The sequence below is a fragment of the Oenanthe melanoleuca genome, chromosome 27, assembly GCF_029582105.1.
Source record: "Oenanthe melanoleuca isolate GR-GAL-2019-014 chromosome 27, OMel1.0, whole genome shotgun sequence".
Taxonomy (NCBI): domain Eukaryota; kingdom Metazoa; phylum Chordata; class Aves; order Passeriformes; family Muscicapidae; genus Oenanthe; species Oenanthe melanoleuca.
In genome coordinates this window covers 3,675,386-3,687,683 of record NC_079360.1, presented here as the reverse complement: position 1 = coordinate 3,687,683, position 12,298 = coordinate 3,675,386, and the positions used below count along the sequence as shown (strand labels likewise).

The following is a 12,298-nucleotide window of genomic DNA, read 5'->3' as shown; positions in this document are numbered from 1 at the left end:
TCTGCAGCTCGTCCCCACCCTGCCCCATGACTCACTGTCCGAGAGGCAGCTGAGGGCAGGCGCTGACAGGGCGCTGTTCAGCCCCCCGAGCCGGGGGGCTGCGCTGGAGCCGGCCAGGGGGGGCTGTGAGGCAGAGCTGGGAGGGGCTCTGGCCAGCAGGGAGGGTCCATCTCCGTGCTCCAGGCATCCGTTCACCAGCAGCACCGGGATGTCAGCGGCAGAGGGGAGGATGGAGGGGGGGCAGCTGCTGGCCTGGCCCTTCTGGGCCAGGGAGGTGCTGCAGCTGGGGGAGCTGCCTGCCCGGGGGTGTGGGGGGCTCTGGGCAAAAGCTTCCCTGGAGTGAGACACGATGCCAGAGGAGGGGGAGCAGGGGCTGCCCAGGGAGCTGGCGGTGGATGGGGAGGCAGCAGCTGAAGTGTCCGAATCCTCGTTGTGGAGTGAGTGGGTGCTGCTGCAGGAGGGAGACAGAGCAGAGATCAGGGGCTGCTCACACACAGAGACCATCCCAGCCACTGCACAGCCCTGCAGGGCATCACCTCCCAGCCCAAGGAATGAGTGAGGGATTTGGGTACTGCCCTGTGCCCTCTGCAGCAGGCACAGGTGGCATTTACCTGCCCAGGATGTAGCTGGTGTCAGAGCCAGGGCTGGTGGAGAGCTGGGACACCCAGCTGCCCCTTTGCTGGGCCCTCAACACCTGCACGGGCTTCAGCAGGTTGTCAGCACCTGGGGAGGTGCTGAGGGCCCCAGGGCTGCAGGAGGCTGTGTCTGTCTGTCCTGCCAGGCACTGCCAGGCTGCACTGGTGCTCTCAGATGCTTTGCTGCAGCTCAGGGCAGCCAGCTGGGGGCTCGAGGGTCCGGGAGGGCTGGAGAAAACCACGCTGTCACTGGTGCTGTATTTGCCTCCCAGTGCCCCTTTTTGAGGCAGGAAGGTGTTGGGCTGGGGGGACCTGGAGAAGGGGGTGCCTGAAGGGCTGGGGGAGCCCTGTGGCAGGTCAGGCCCCGAGGCTCTGCCCGGTGTCAGCTCTATGTACTTGATGTCTGCAGAGAGAGAGAGAGAGGTCATGAAGGATATGGTGTGCAAAAGCTCTGTGAGGAAAATGTCTGCTCTTCCTGCTGTGAATTCTGGCTCCCTCTCTGCAGGGCTGGGGGTCCAGCAGTACCTTTGTGAGTGCAGATTCCCCACAGACCCCGAGGTGAAGTGACCCCCCAGGTGCTGGCAGGCTCCCAGGGAAGGGGGTTACGTGCGGTCACGTCTGGCTGCTCAGACCCCCCCTCCCAGCCAGGACCTGCCCGGACCTGCAGCCAGAGGAGGGTGTTCCTTCCAGCAGCTGCTCTGTTTGTACCTGACTCAAGAGAAAAACACCTGGCTGCTCCCCCCGGGGTGATGTCAGCTTGGGAGGGTGGCCCTGCCCACCCTGGGCAGAGGGCAGGGGATGTCACCTGGTGACAACTGGGCTCCCATCCCCACTGGGCAGTGAGGCAGAGGAAATCCACGTGGGACAGAAGCAGTTACAATGCTCTTGCTGTTCACTAGGACAGGCAAGAGCTGGCTGCTCCCTCCTCCTTTCTCCCACCCTGCACAAATCTCTCTAGAGAAGTAACTTGCAAGGAAAATCCCTGTGTGAATCTCTGTGGGATTCTTCCTTCCTCTGTTTGTGCTCAGAGCCAGCCCCTCCACTTTCCATTAGTGACTGGGAACACACCTGGCAGAGCATCTCCTGTCCCAAACTCTCAGTGGAACCTCACCAGGGGTGCCTGATGCATGTCCTTCCTTGGACAAAGCCAGCATTTCTGGCTGAGCTGGAAGAGCCCTTTTAGCAAGAGACAGACTTGATTTGAGTGCTTGCAGCAATGGCAGATTCATCCCATCCCAGGGAAGCTGCTCTGGTGGTTAATCACTCCAGTGCCAGAGATGTGCACCTCCCTTCCAGTCTGGACCTGCCCAGCTTTGCTTTCAGTGCCTGGTTCTTGCCCTGCCATGGAGTTCAGGAAAGTTCCCCTTCTCAAAGGTATTTCTCCACCTTTAAGAGGGAAAATCCTTTTTGCTGCAGCAAAGACAAACTGCTCTGACAGCCCTGAGCTCCCTGCCCAGGGTGTGACAGGTCCTGATGGACCTGCTGGCCCTGGCTACTGCAAGCAACAACCTGAGCTCTGGGCCACGGAGCTGGATGAGCAGGAAAAGCACAGGGCAGTAACAGGAGTTACCCTGAGCCCCTTCTCTGTGCCAATCCCAGCACTGGACTGGATGCACACAGCCAGCCATGAGCACCAAAGAGGTGCTGGGTGAGCCAGAGGCTCATCCCCAGCTGGATCATGGCAGGACAGAGCCAGAGCCAGAGCCAGAGCCAGAGCCAGAGCCAGAGCCAGAGCCAGAGCCAGAGCCTTGCCCCTCCACAGCCTCCCTGCCAGCAGCAGCTCCTCCAGAGCCCAGCCTCGGGCAGCTCTGTGTCCTGGTTCCAGGGCACAAACCCTTGCAGAGAGCTGGCCCGATTATTTTTGTCAATGTCTCCCCAAAAGGAGAAAGAAATGGGGATTTTAATTGCCCTTTAAAGAGCTGACAAGTATCTGTGCACCAGGCTCAGGAGGCCTTTTACCTCCTACTTCTCTTCCTTTGCTCCTCTTATCACCTGTGGTTAAACCTCAAATATTTGCTCAAGACCTTGGCAAGTTTTCCAGCATCAAGGAGTGGCAAAAGGGCCACAAACAAGGAGCCCAGATGTCACGCAAGCTGAGATCTGACATCCCCTTTCTCCTCTAGGAACTGGAAGGATCCAGAGGGAATAATGCCTCTCATGAACATGCCTCCTGTTGCTGCAGCATTTCACAGAACCATGGACTGAGTTGGAAGGGACCCACCAGGATCGAGTACATGTTTGAAGCTTCCTCATGGTCTCCACTAGACAAGAACAGGTCCATGTCACCTCTCTTGGGCACCATCAGTCCCTGCCACCCTCCAGCAGGGCACAGCTTGCAGGGCTGGGGCAGCAGGAGGTAGTGAACAGCAACGCTGCACTATAGGAGGAAGTTTTTGTAAAAACCCAAAAGCTGTTAAAAGAAAATGAAAGCTGAAGTGAGGCTTTCCCCACTGAACTCATGGCCAGCTTTCCAGATGTTCAGTTCCACACTTGGAGCCAGATTCTCCAGACCAGCAGCACATTACCTGTGTGTGCTGGGGCTCCAGCAGTGCAGGGAGTGGGGCAGTGGAGTAGGTCAGAGCTGTACAGCCAGAGCTGTATCTGCACTTTGTCACGGTATTTTATCTGCAAGGCCACCCTGTCCATCCCAGCAGGAAGCAGGGACACTGTCTGCTCTGGAATTGCCTGGCTCCTGCAGTCACACCCACCTCATCCTTCTCCAGCCCCACTATTCTCATGTTTGCATGAGGGGTCAGGGAGAACTGAATTTTTTTCTTGTCTTTAACATCCTCACACTTGACCTTATGGTGGAAAGAAGCCTGGGGAGTGACTGTCAGGGTGTTTCTGTGTGTAAAGACAGGGACAGGCAACAAGGCTTTGGGAAGCAGGGAGACCTGAGGCACCTGAACTATTCTAGACCTGTCAGCAGTGTCAGCTCCCCATGTGCTGGGGCTGCCTGTGCACAGGGTGTTGAACACCTAAAATGAGCAGGAGAGCCCAGGCAGGAATACTTGGATCAGGAGCAGCTCACAAAGCAGAGCTTGGGTTGCAGGGATGACAGGGAAGAGTTGCTCAAGGGTTCATATAAGGCACTGGTGAGCAGAGACAGGGCTGGTATGTGCTGCTGGTGCCTTGCCTATGCCAGGTATGCTGCCCAGGGAGTGCACAATCCCTGCAAAAAGAATTTCCCTGGCAAAAGAGTTGGGAACACTTAAATGGGATGGTTGTGCAACACTCAATACCTTAGCCCAGGGCTCTGGAATTCTGGCTGCAAATCCATGTGCTCCCACAGGTCAAGTGTGACCCTGGGAAAGGCTCTGCTGCCCTTGGAGGGAGAAGGGTCCCCACTGGGCACCCAGAGCCCAGGGCCAGCCACTGGTGGTGACAACTGGGATTAGAAGTTTTCCAAGAGCTGCAAGTCCCATTTGTCATGGGAATTGTTTTCTACAAACACAGGGAAATGAACACCAGGTAGAACAAAAGGCTGTTTTCCTAGTTCTCTTCTGGACCCCTTTAAGCAGTCAACAGTGAGACATGTCAACAGTGATCAGACCAGGGTGGAACACAGGAATAAGGCAGAGCTTGGATTTGCAGCCTGTCCTGCTCCTTAATATGGAACCCTGATGTCAGGAAACATTCCCTCACGCTCATCCCCCTGGGGACAGTGGGGAATGCCCCTGATGCCCATTTCCAGCCTCCCCAGCAGCACAGGACCTTGTGTGCGTCCAGGGGATGGGAGAGTGCCCGACCCCTCTGCCCCAGGCTCTGGCAGAGAGTTTCACCAATGGGAGCTCCACCAGCTCCACAGCCCCAGCGCTGCCCTTGCCTCACCTATTGCCTCCAGCTCCTGCTTCTTGGTGGCCACCGTGTCACCCTGAGCAGCAGCAGGCGGGGCTGCATCCTTCAGCGGCCGGCAGGGCAGCGGCTGGAAGGTGGGGTCGATTTCTAGAATCATCTTGTTGAGAGTCTCTATGGTGACATCCAGGGAGGGCGACATGGGCTGAGCCTCAGTGTCCACGCTGGTGCTCTCCTGCTCCTCGGGCTGGCACGGGGCAGGGGGTCTCTCCAGGGAGGAACTCTGCTGGCCCTTCCCCTGCTCTGGCACAGGCTGGGCTCCGTGCGCTCTCCCGCTGGGGAGCAGGCGAGTTTTGGGGTGCCCCATGGAGGGGGGCTCAGTCCAGGCCTCTGTGGAGTAGTAGATGTACTTGCCTGGCAGCCTGGAGCAGCCTGGGTACCCTGCAGGGCTCAGGCTCTTGCTCTCCTCCGGTGAGGAAATGCACACAGTCTGCCCAACACGCAGCACGTGGGATTCTATGACCTGGGACATGCTTTTGGTTTTCCGGTTTCACAGCTTAGAGGCCAAGGGAAACCTCCTCCTTCTCCTCCTCCTCGCCTCCTCTCCTCCACCAGGGACCTCAGACCCCGTCTCCAATCCGGTCTCCAGCGGAATAAGAATCTGAGGAATGCAGAGAGGAGCGGTTACACAGGCATGCCCCGGGCAGCAGCAGATTCAGCGGAAAAGTCTATAAAAACTGTAAAAACTATAAAAACGGGGATTTGGAGTGAAAGCTGGAATTCAACTCATGAAAACAAGTCACCCTGTCCTGCTTTTCCACCCCCTCCAGCTCCCAGTGCCACAGTACAGACAGGCAAGCACATTAAAGACTCATTGGCAACAGCTTTTCAGGATTCAAAGGCCTAAAATGGAACCCTGCTTTTATTTGCTAATTTTCTGGATTAAGAATGAAATGAAGACTCTAACAACCTTCCCATGGGACCCTGACCCACAGGAGCCATCCAAGGGCAGCCAGCAAGCCTGGAGCCCTGCAGGGCAGAGAGCTGGAGCTGCCTGCCAGGGCAGTGTCCTGCAAGTGGGTGTACAGCTAATCCAGGATTTTATTTTCCTGGTACAACACAAGTCTGGAAGCCTGCGGACGTGGCTGCTGCCTCACTCATGGTGCTGCTCAAGAAATCTGACTGCAAATACATTTTGGATACTCCCTGGGTTTACTTTAGGCAGAAAGTATTTCTTTATTCCCCATTATAAACCCCTATGGAATGAGGTCGGCTTCCCTCAGGGGTCTGGGAAAAGAGTTTTGGGAGGCTGGTTGGAGGTGGGGAAGTTGTCCTGCTGTATCAGCAATCAAATGGGGTTCCTCCAGCTGCTGTTCCCCTCCTGCCTGGCAGGAGCTGTCCCTCCTGCTGCCACCAAACACAGAGGGACCCTCACTCCTTTGGTTTGGGATGAAGGCAATAACCCCATCCCCCTCTGTACCCACTGTGGCAGCCAAGCCCAGCATCTCCATGCTGGGGACGTCCAGGCCCAGCACATTCCCTGTGCCAGCACCACACCATCGTCTCTGGTCTGGGAGGGCACTGGTGGGGTATCCAGAGATGCAGAAGGTTTGCTGGCAGCAGTTAATGCCACAGCTCACAGCTCCCTCTCCACATCCCGTGCAGATCCGCTGTGTGACACCCACAGAGGGGCACACTTCATAAAATATTTGTCCTGCCCTGCATCGGTCTCCAACACAGACTTATTTACTCTCTTATCCTGGGCTGATTAACGATGGAGTCACAGGATTGGGAAGGAGACACGCTGCCCCAAGGCAGGCAGTCCCTCAGCCCCGTGGGTGCGGGCAAGCTGGGCTGTGCCTGCGTCACTGACGGTAATCGGTGACTAACTGCCCCGCCAGGTGTCGAGAGCAGCCACGGAGGGTGGCTCAAAACAGAGCAGCTGTGCCCTGGGCGAGTTATATAACCCCGGAGAAGCCCCGTATCTTGCTAGAGAATACCCCGGGTTCATGAAGTGTAGGGAATTAAGAGCAAAACATCGCTGCTGTCTGCTGCTGCTGTCAGCACCCGGCCCCGGGCGAGTACCAGCAGGTAAAGCCCTCTCAGGGCTTCCGAGAGCACGGGGAGCTGCAGGAGTGAATAAATACCTCAAACCCCATTTACCTTCCTGTCAGCCCGGCCCCCGCCGTGTCTCCTGAGCCCTGCGAGGTTTTAGTTACAGGAGAGGCATAGGAACGGCTCGGGAGCAGGGCTGGGCTGCAGGGAGGGAAGCACCTCTGCTGCCTGAATTAGACAGGTCCAAAGCACCTCTGAATTGTTGCTAATTATTCCTAGAGGTGGGAACCGCTGGGAATTTGGGGCTATGCTGCTGGAGCCAGTCTGCCTCAGTTCCCAGAGGAGATGGACTGAGTCTGGAGCCAGTTTTCCCTATGGAGAACCAGCTGTGAAGGGATCTGCCAGAAATTGGGGGGGGCAGGTGGGTGAGGGGCTGCAGGTAGTGGGGTTTCTCCTTTGACTGCCCTCCCTGCCACCAGCACGTGGCTCTTCCTTGGCATTTCCAGCCCCCAGTGGAAGCAGGAGAAGGCTGGGACCCAACCCCCTTTCCCACAGCAGCTGGGCTGGCTGTGCCAGAGCTCTGTCCAGAACTTGGTGTCACCTCTGGTCGAGTGACAGCACAGCTCTGCTAGGGGGTGGTCAGAGCCCAGGTAAGCAGATGCCCACCTTGGGAAACCACCCAAGGTCTCCTGCCTGGGGGCAGCGTGTGCCACAGCACCGCCAGCTCTGCGTGAGAAGCGCAGTGTGGCACAAGGCTCGGAGGGAGCGTTCATTAAATATAAAAAGAAGAGTCATTCCAGGTCAAAAACACAAGTGAGATGGAGTGAAAATTGGATTCTCCCCTGGGGAGAAGAACTGCCTGGCTCCAGTCAGCATCCGCAAGACAAGGCTGGTTTTAATTTAAGTAGGTACAGAAATAACGTGCAGGATGCATGAACCAGGGCTGCCGGGGCTTCCAGGAGCATGCACGCAACAGCTTCCTTCCTTTCTTGTACTCCTGCCCCGAGTTTTTGATCTTTCTCATGTGTGATGCTGCCAGAATTAGCCTCCAAACCTCATTTCTCCTCCTTTCTCTTCTCTGGGTTGAAGTGAGAGGTCTCCCAGGCTCCTTACAGGAATTCTGACCTCGGTGCAGGCTCTTGTGCACAGACAAGGGCTGAGGTGAATCCTGTGGTGGCTGGCACAGCCATGGACAGGTAAATGCTGCCCACAGGTATCAGGACCTCCCCAGAGCCACTGGGAATGGCAGTGTCCCAGGAATGTCAGTGTCCCATGCACAGGCCAGAGAGGGCTGGGCAGGGTCTGGCTGTGCCCCCTGGGCAGGGAAGAGAGGCCAGGCACAGGCAGGAACCTGTGTCACAAATATCCACACTGTGCCACGAGCCAGGCCTGGGCTCTGTGGCAGCAGCAGAGTGAGCTCTGGGACAGAATCAGAGCAGCCCTGGCAGAGGGAACCCCAGCACTGCAGCCATGCCTGGACAGGCTGGCTCAGCCAGGGCTGGGAGATCCACTGGCTGTGTGGAAATTCCAGGGAAGCAGCTCTGTTGTCTCAGCTAAGTCAAGGCTAGAACAGAAGGAGATGGAAATAAGCTGGCACAACCACATCCAGACTGGAAACTGCAGAGTTTCTACTACTGGAAGCAGACTGTGTAACACAACTCTCTCTGAGCTGAGGGGGGACAGATCACAGATTTCACACGCAGATGGACCCTCTCAGAAATGTCCTCAGCGAGGGACCTGCCTGCTGTAGCAGGAGCCCCAGGCTGTGGGGCTGGAGCTGCAGCTCAGCCCGGTAAACCCAGCTTGGCAGGAAAAGGAGCCGGGCTCGGGGTGTCAGGACTGGCACCGCAGCAGCCAGGCGGGGCAGGAGGTGGGCGCTGCCTCCGGAGGGCTGCAGGGCGCGGCTGGCACAAGCAGGGTGCCCTGGAGCCAGGGCTGTGCCGGCACACCCCGGCTCGCTCGATAACCGCAACCCTTCCCAAGCAAACCCGCCGGGCACGGCCGAGCCCGGGGATCCACACGGAGCAAAGTCCCTCCTGCTCGGGCTGCGGGATTTCGGGGAGCCCGGGGACCCGCCAGCCTCGCCAGGGGATCCACACAGAGCCGACACTTGTCCAAATATCAACATCCAGTTTTACTTTTTCTGTAGTTAATTATTTTTTAAAAATCCAGCTTCTAAGTATTTGCAACGCCCTCAATATAAATTAATAAGTTTTGAATTTCTTTAAAGAAAAAGCTTGCAAGTTTATGCCTTGCAGATTTATTATCGGTATTTTAACTTTCCCTTCAAACCAAATTGTGATAGATTTCTAGTTTACATTTTTGAAAATTTCAATTAAATTCTTCATGAACACAAATCAGAACAGTTTGAACATCATTTGAGTTGTAAATTAAGCAGAAGTTCCTCCTGCTTGGACTGCGGGGGCTCCGGGATCCCCAACCCTGCCCGGGGATCCACACGGAGCAAATCCCTCCGGCTTGGGCTGCGGGATTTCGGGGACCCCCCAGCCTCGCTTGGCGATCCACACAGAGCAAATCCCTCCTGCCTGGGCTGCGGGACCCCCGGGACCCCCATCCCCGGGCTGGCTCTGCCCTGGCACCATCACTGCCCCGCAGCATCGCCCCAGCTGCACGCTGTCCCAGCGCGGTTATTTGCAGCTCAGACACCCGAGCCGGGACACAGCCTCGCTCCCTGTCTGCGCAGACCCCAAAACAGCTCAGCCAGCTGCCAAGCCCGCTTGTTTTTCCTTGCAACGTGAGCCCTGGGAGCGTCCCGATGACAAGCCTGTTACACATCCCCTCGCCAGGAAGGGCAGAGGGAACTGCTGGGACACCCAGGATTTCCAGAGCTCATTATGCACAGTTTAATCACCGCGAGGGCTGCGGGCGGCTTGCCTGGATTAGAGGGGCGTGCTGAGCGGGGTGAGGAAGAAAGTTCCCATGGTTATGCTGTGTTTTCCCTGCAGAGCAGGGAGAGCCGCGGTATCGCATGGCAGATATTAATAAACCCAGCTCCGGGGGGTTCCAGCACCTGGTGCCCGAGGAGGGGCTGCCTCCCTCTCCGGGGGAGAAGGGGAGTCTGTCAGAGCCTCCTCCCTCGCTCAGACATCTCCGCAGCAAGAAAAAGAAGCGTTTATGAAATCCCAGACAGCATCTTGGTATCTGACCAGCCCCCGGAGCTGCTCGATGGGGCAGCACCCGCATGAGCAGTGCCAGAGCAGGATGTTTTGATGGAGCAAAGAAAAACCCTCCCCAGCAACCCGAGAGCATCCACAGCAGGACCACCCACCCCCAGCGACCCCCCCCTCCCGCAGTGCTGCTTGTTTAGCAATATTTCAGACTTCTGGAAGGGTCTCCAGGCTTTCGGAGGAGGCGGGTTATTACAATGTTGAAATCGCTGCTCCAGCAGCTCCCCCTCCCTCTGCCTCACAGCCTTCTCCTCTCCCGGGACAGCTCTTTCCCCTCTGGCAAGAGCTTCTCTGGGTACAGGATCAGCACAGAGCCTGGTCCTCCTTTCCAAGAGAGGTCCCAGCACAGCAGGAGAAGTTTCCCCTCCCCTCTTTGTGGGTGAGCAGTTGACATGGGAGGCTCGGGGACAATCATGTCTTTAGAGCAGGGTGTCTGTCTAAAAATAGGCTAAATTAGCAAATCCTAAGAATGTTTGAGAGGAGTTACAGGAACAGACACTAAGGAGCTCCTCGGAGCACCAGCCAGGATGTTTTTTCTCTGAGACCATGGGAAGATCTCCCTCCAGCCCTTGTGGGACTCGCTAGGCAGCATCAGACAGGATCTGCAGCATCAGAGGCTGTTTCCCTGCATTTCAGGAGTGCCCAGGGGAGGGAGAGGATGGCAGCTGCTGCACAGGGGGCTCTGCACACTGCAGGTGTTTCAGAAGGGCCCTGAGCATCTGTGCTGGCCTGGGCACATCCCCTGCAGGGCACAGCACTGCACCCAGGCCTGGAAACCTCCTGAAGCACCAGAACATGCTTCAGCCTCTTCCCTTGGGTCTAAGCACTAGAGGTGGGACTAGATTCTCTTCCTCCTCTCCTCAGACTCCATTTTCCTCCCAATATATCTACCTAGAGCTGCAGCAGATCCCAGCACTCCCACCTGGAGCCCTGGCTGCACAGCTTCTATACCATCCTCCATAATCCCTCTCCTCTCACACAAAGATGGAGACCCAGAACTTGGTTTTGGTTTCACATCATTTTTGTTACTGACCCCATTCCCAGGGCTTTGACCTTCCTGGCTGGCTGTGGCTTAAGAAGGTTCAGTGGTACCACAAGAGCCTGAGTAACTCGGTGCCCCACACAAACCTCTGCCCCAACCACTGACACCTCTGCTCCCACGTGGCACTTTTATTGCCCTGAGCTCCCCACAATTCCCACACCACAGCCTCCCACAGGGAGGAAGGAGACATTGGAGCACACAATGCCAGCCACTTCACCTCAGCTGAGCTCACTCGAGGCAGCAGAGGAAACATGCACTTGGACACATGCACAGACAACAAACACCACTGGAAATCTTAAATAGGCTTCAAAAGGGTAAGAAAGGTAATTGCTCCTGTCATAAACCCCATGGATGACTGAGAAAACCTCAGAACCTCAGCAGAGCAATATGCTTAATTCCATACCACTGCTCCCAGCATTATCCAGGAGCCTTCCCCACCCTGGATCACCACGGCTCAGTTCTGCCCACCAGCAGCACTGCTGGGGCAGGAACAACCACCTCTTGACTTATTTGAGATCCCTGCAGCAGATTCCTCCCAAGGCACAAGAATAATCTCCAGCTAAATGCAAAGCAGCAGCAAGAGGAGCACGGAAGGGAAGAACTGATACGAACTGCACGCAGCATTAGCATGAGAACTGAAAGAATAAAAGGACTTGGAAGAGGCACGGCAAAGGCAGAGACGGCCCTGGAAGGAGCACTCGGAGGTACCTGGGCTGCAGGGCTCGTCCCCAGTCCTGCACGGCGCCGCTGCAGCACCTGGAGCTCATAAAGCACAAGGGTGGGTCTGTGCAAGGAGCTTGGATTTAACGGGAGCGCGGTCCCTCCCACCTGGGCCGAGCCTCGCCGCCCCTCCGTGCCCGCAGGTGTGGTGCGAGAGGGAAGCCAGACCCAGACACGGGGTTTGGGGTTTGGTGAGGGGCCAGGCTGTCCCCCGAGCTCCAGGCACGGGCACAGAGCCCCCTCCAGCCAGGGATGGCTTTCAGCTGGAGCAGAGCACGGTGACTGCTGGGGCAGGTGAGGAGCTGGTGCTGCAGCTGCCAAGGGCTGTGCCTGCCCCTGCATCCCCAGCCCTCAGCCCTGGCACTGTCAGAGGGGCAGTGATGGGGACTGAGCTTCAGCCTGTCCCCAATCAGCTGTGGCAATAAATGAAGAGGGAACAACAAGCACAGACTCCTCTCCAGCTGGAGCATCGGAGTTGAGTTCCTCCTGCTTGTTTCCAGAGGTACCAGCTTGTCCTGCAGGCACCACAGGCACATTTCTGGGAGGAGCAGTGAAGGAGGGGACAGCCTGTCCTGTGTCACTGCCCCGTGGCCAAGGTGCTGCCTTGAGGAGGGAGATTGGTTCAAAGGGAAACACATTATCACAGTCTGGTTAAAGGGCATCTGTCGCCATCCAAGGGTCTGCCCACGCTGTCATCACTGCACTGTTATCCCTGCTGTATTGCAGGGAGAAGACTGAAAAACATACTGAGAGGTAACCATGTCTCAAATCAGTGTTTGCAGGGTCCAGCCCAGAGCAGCCAGGCCTGACTGCTGCACTCAGCACTCCCACATGGGGAGCAGGGGATAATAAATAACCCCCAA

General features: G+C 56.8%; 1 protein-coding gene across 4 annotated transcripts in view; it reads right to left on the bottom strand.

Annotated features, from left to right (window-relative positions):
• TNS4 (tensin 4) overlaps positions 1–12,298 on the bottom strand; it is a 20,277-nt gene extending 7,979 nt beyond the window's left edge. Inside the window, exons 1-4 of one of the 4 annotated variants that reach the window (XM_056511834.1) lie at positions 11,424–12,298; positions 4,467–5,091; positions 612–1,038; positions 36–451 (exon numbers count right to left, since the gene is read on the bottom strand). In XM_056511834.1, coding sequence (XP_056367809.1) covers positions 36–451; positions 612–1,038; positions 4,467–4,962 — 1,339 coding nt within the window. In that variant the 5' untranslated portion in view covers positions 4,963–5,091; positions 11,424–12,298. The remainder of the gene's footprint in view (positions 1–35; positions 452–611; positions 1,039–4,466; positions 5,092–11,423) is intronic. The other 3 variants (XM_056511832.1, XM_056511833.1, XM_056511831.1) reach the window with 3 other exon arrangements.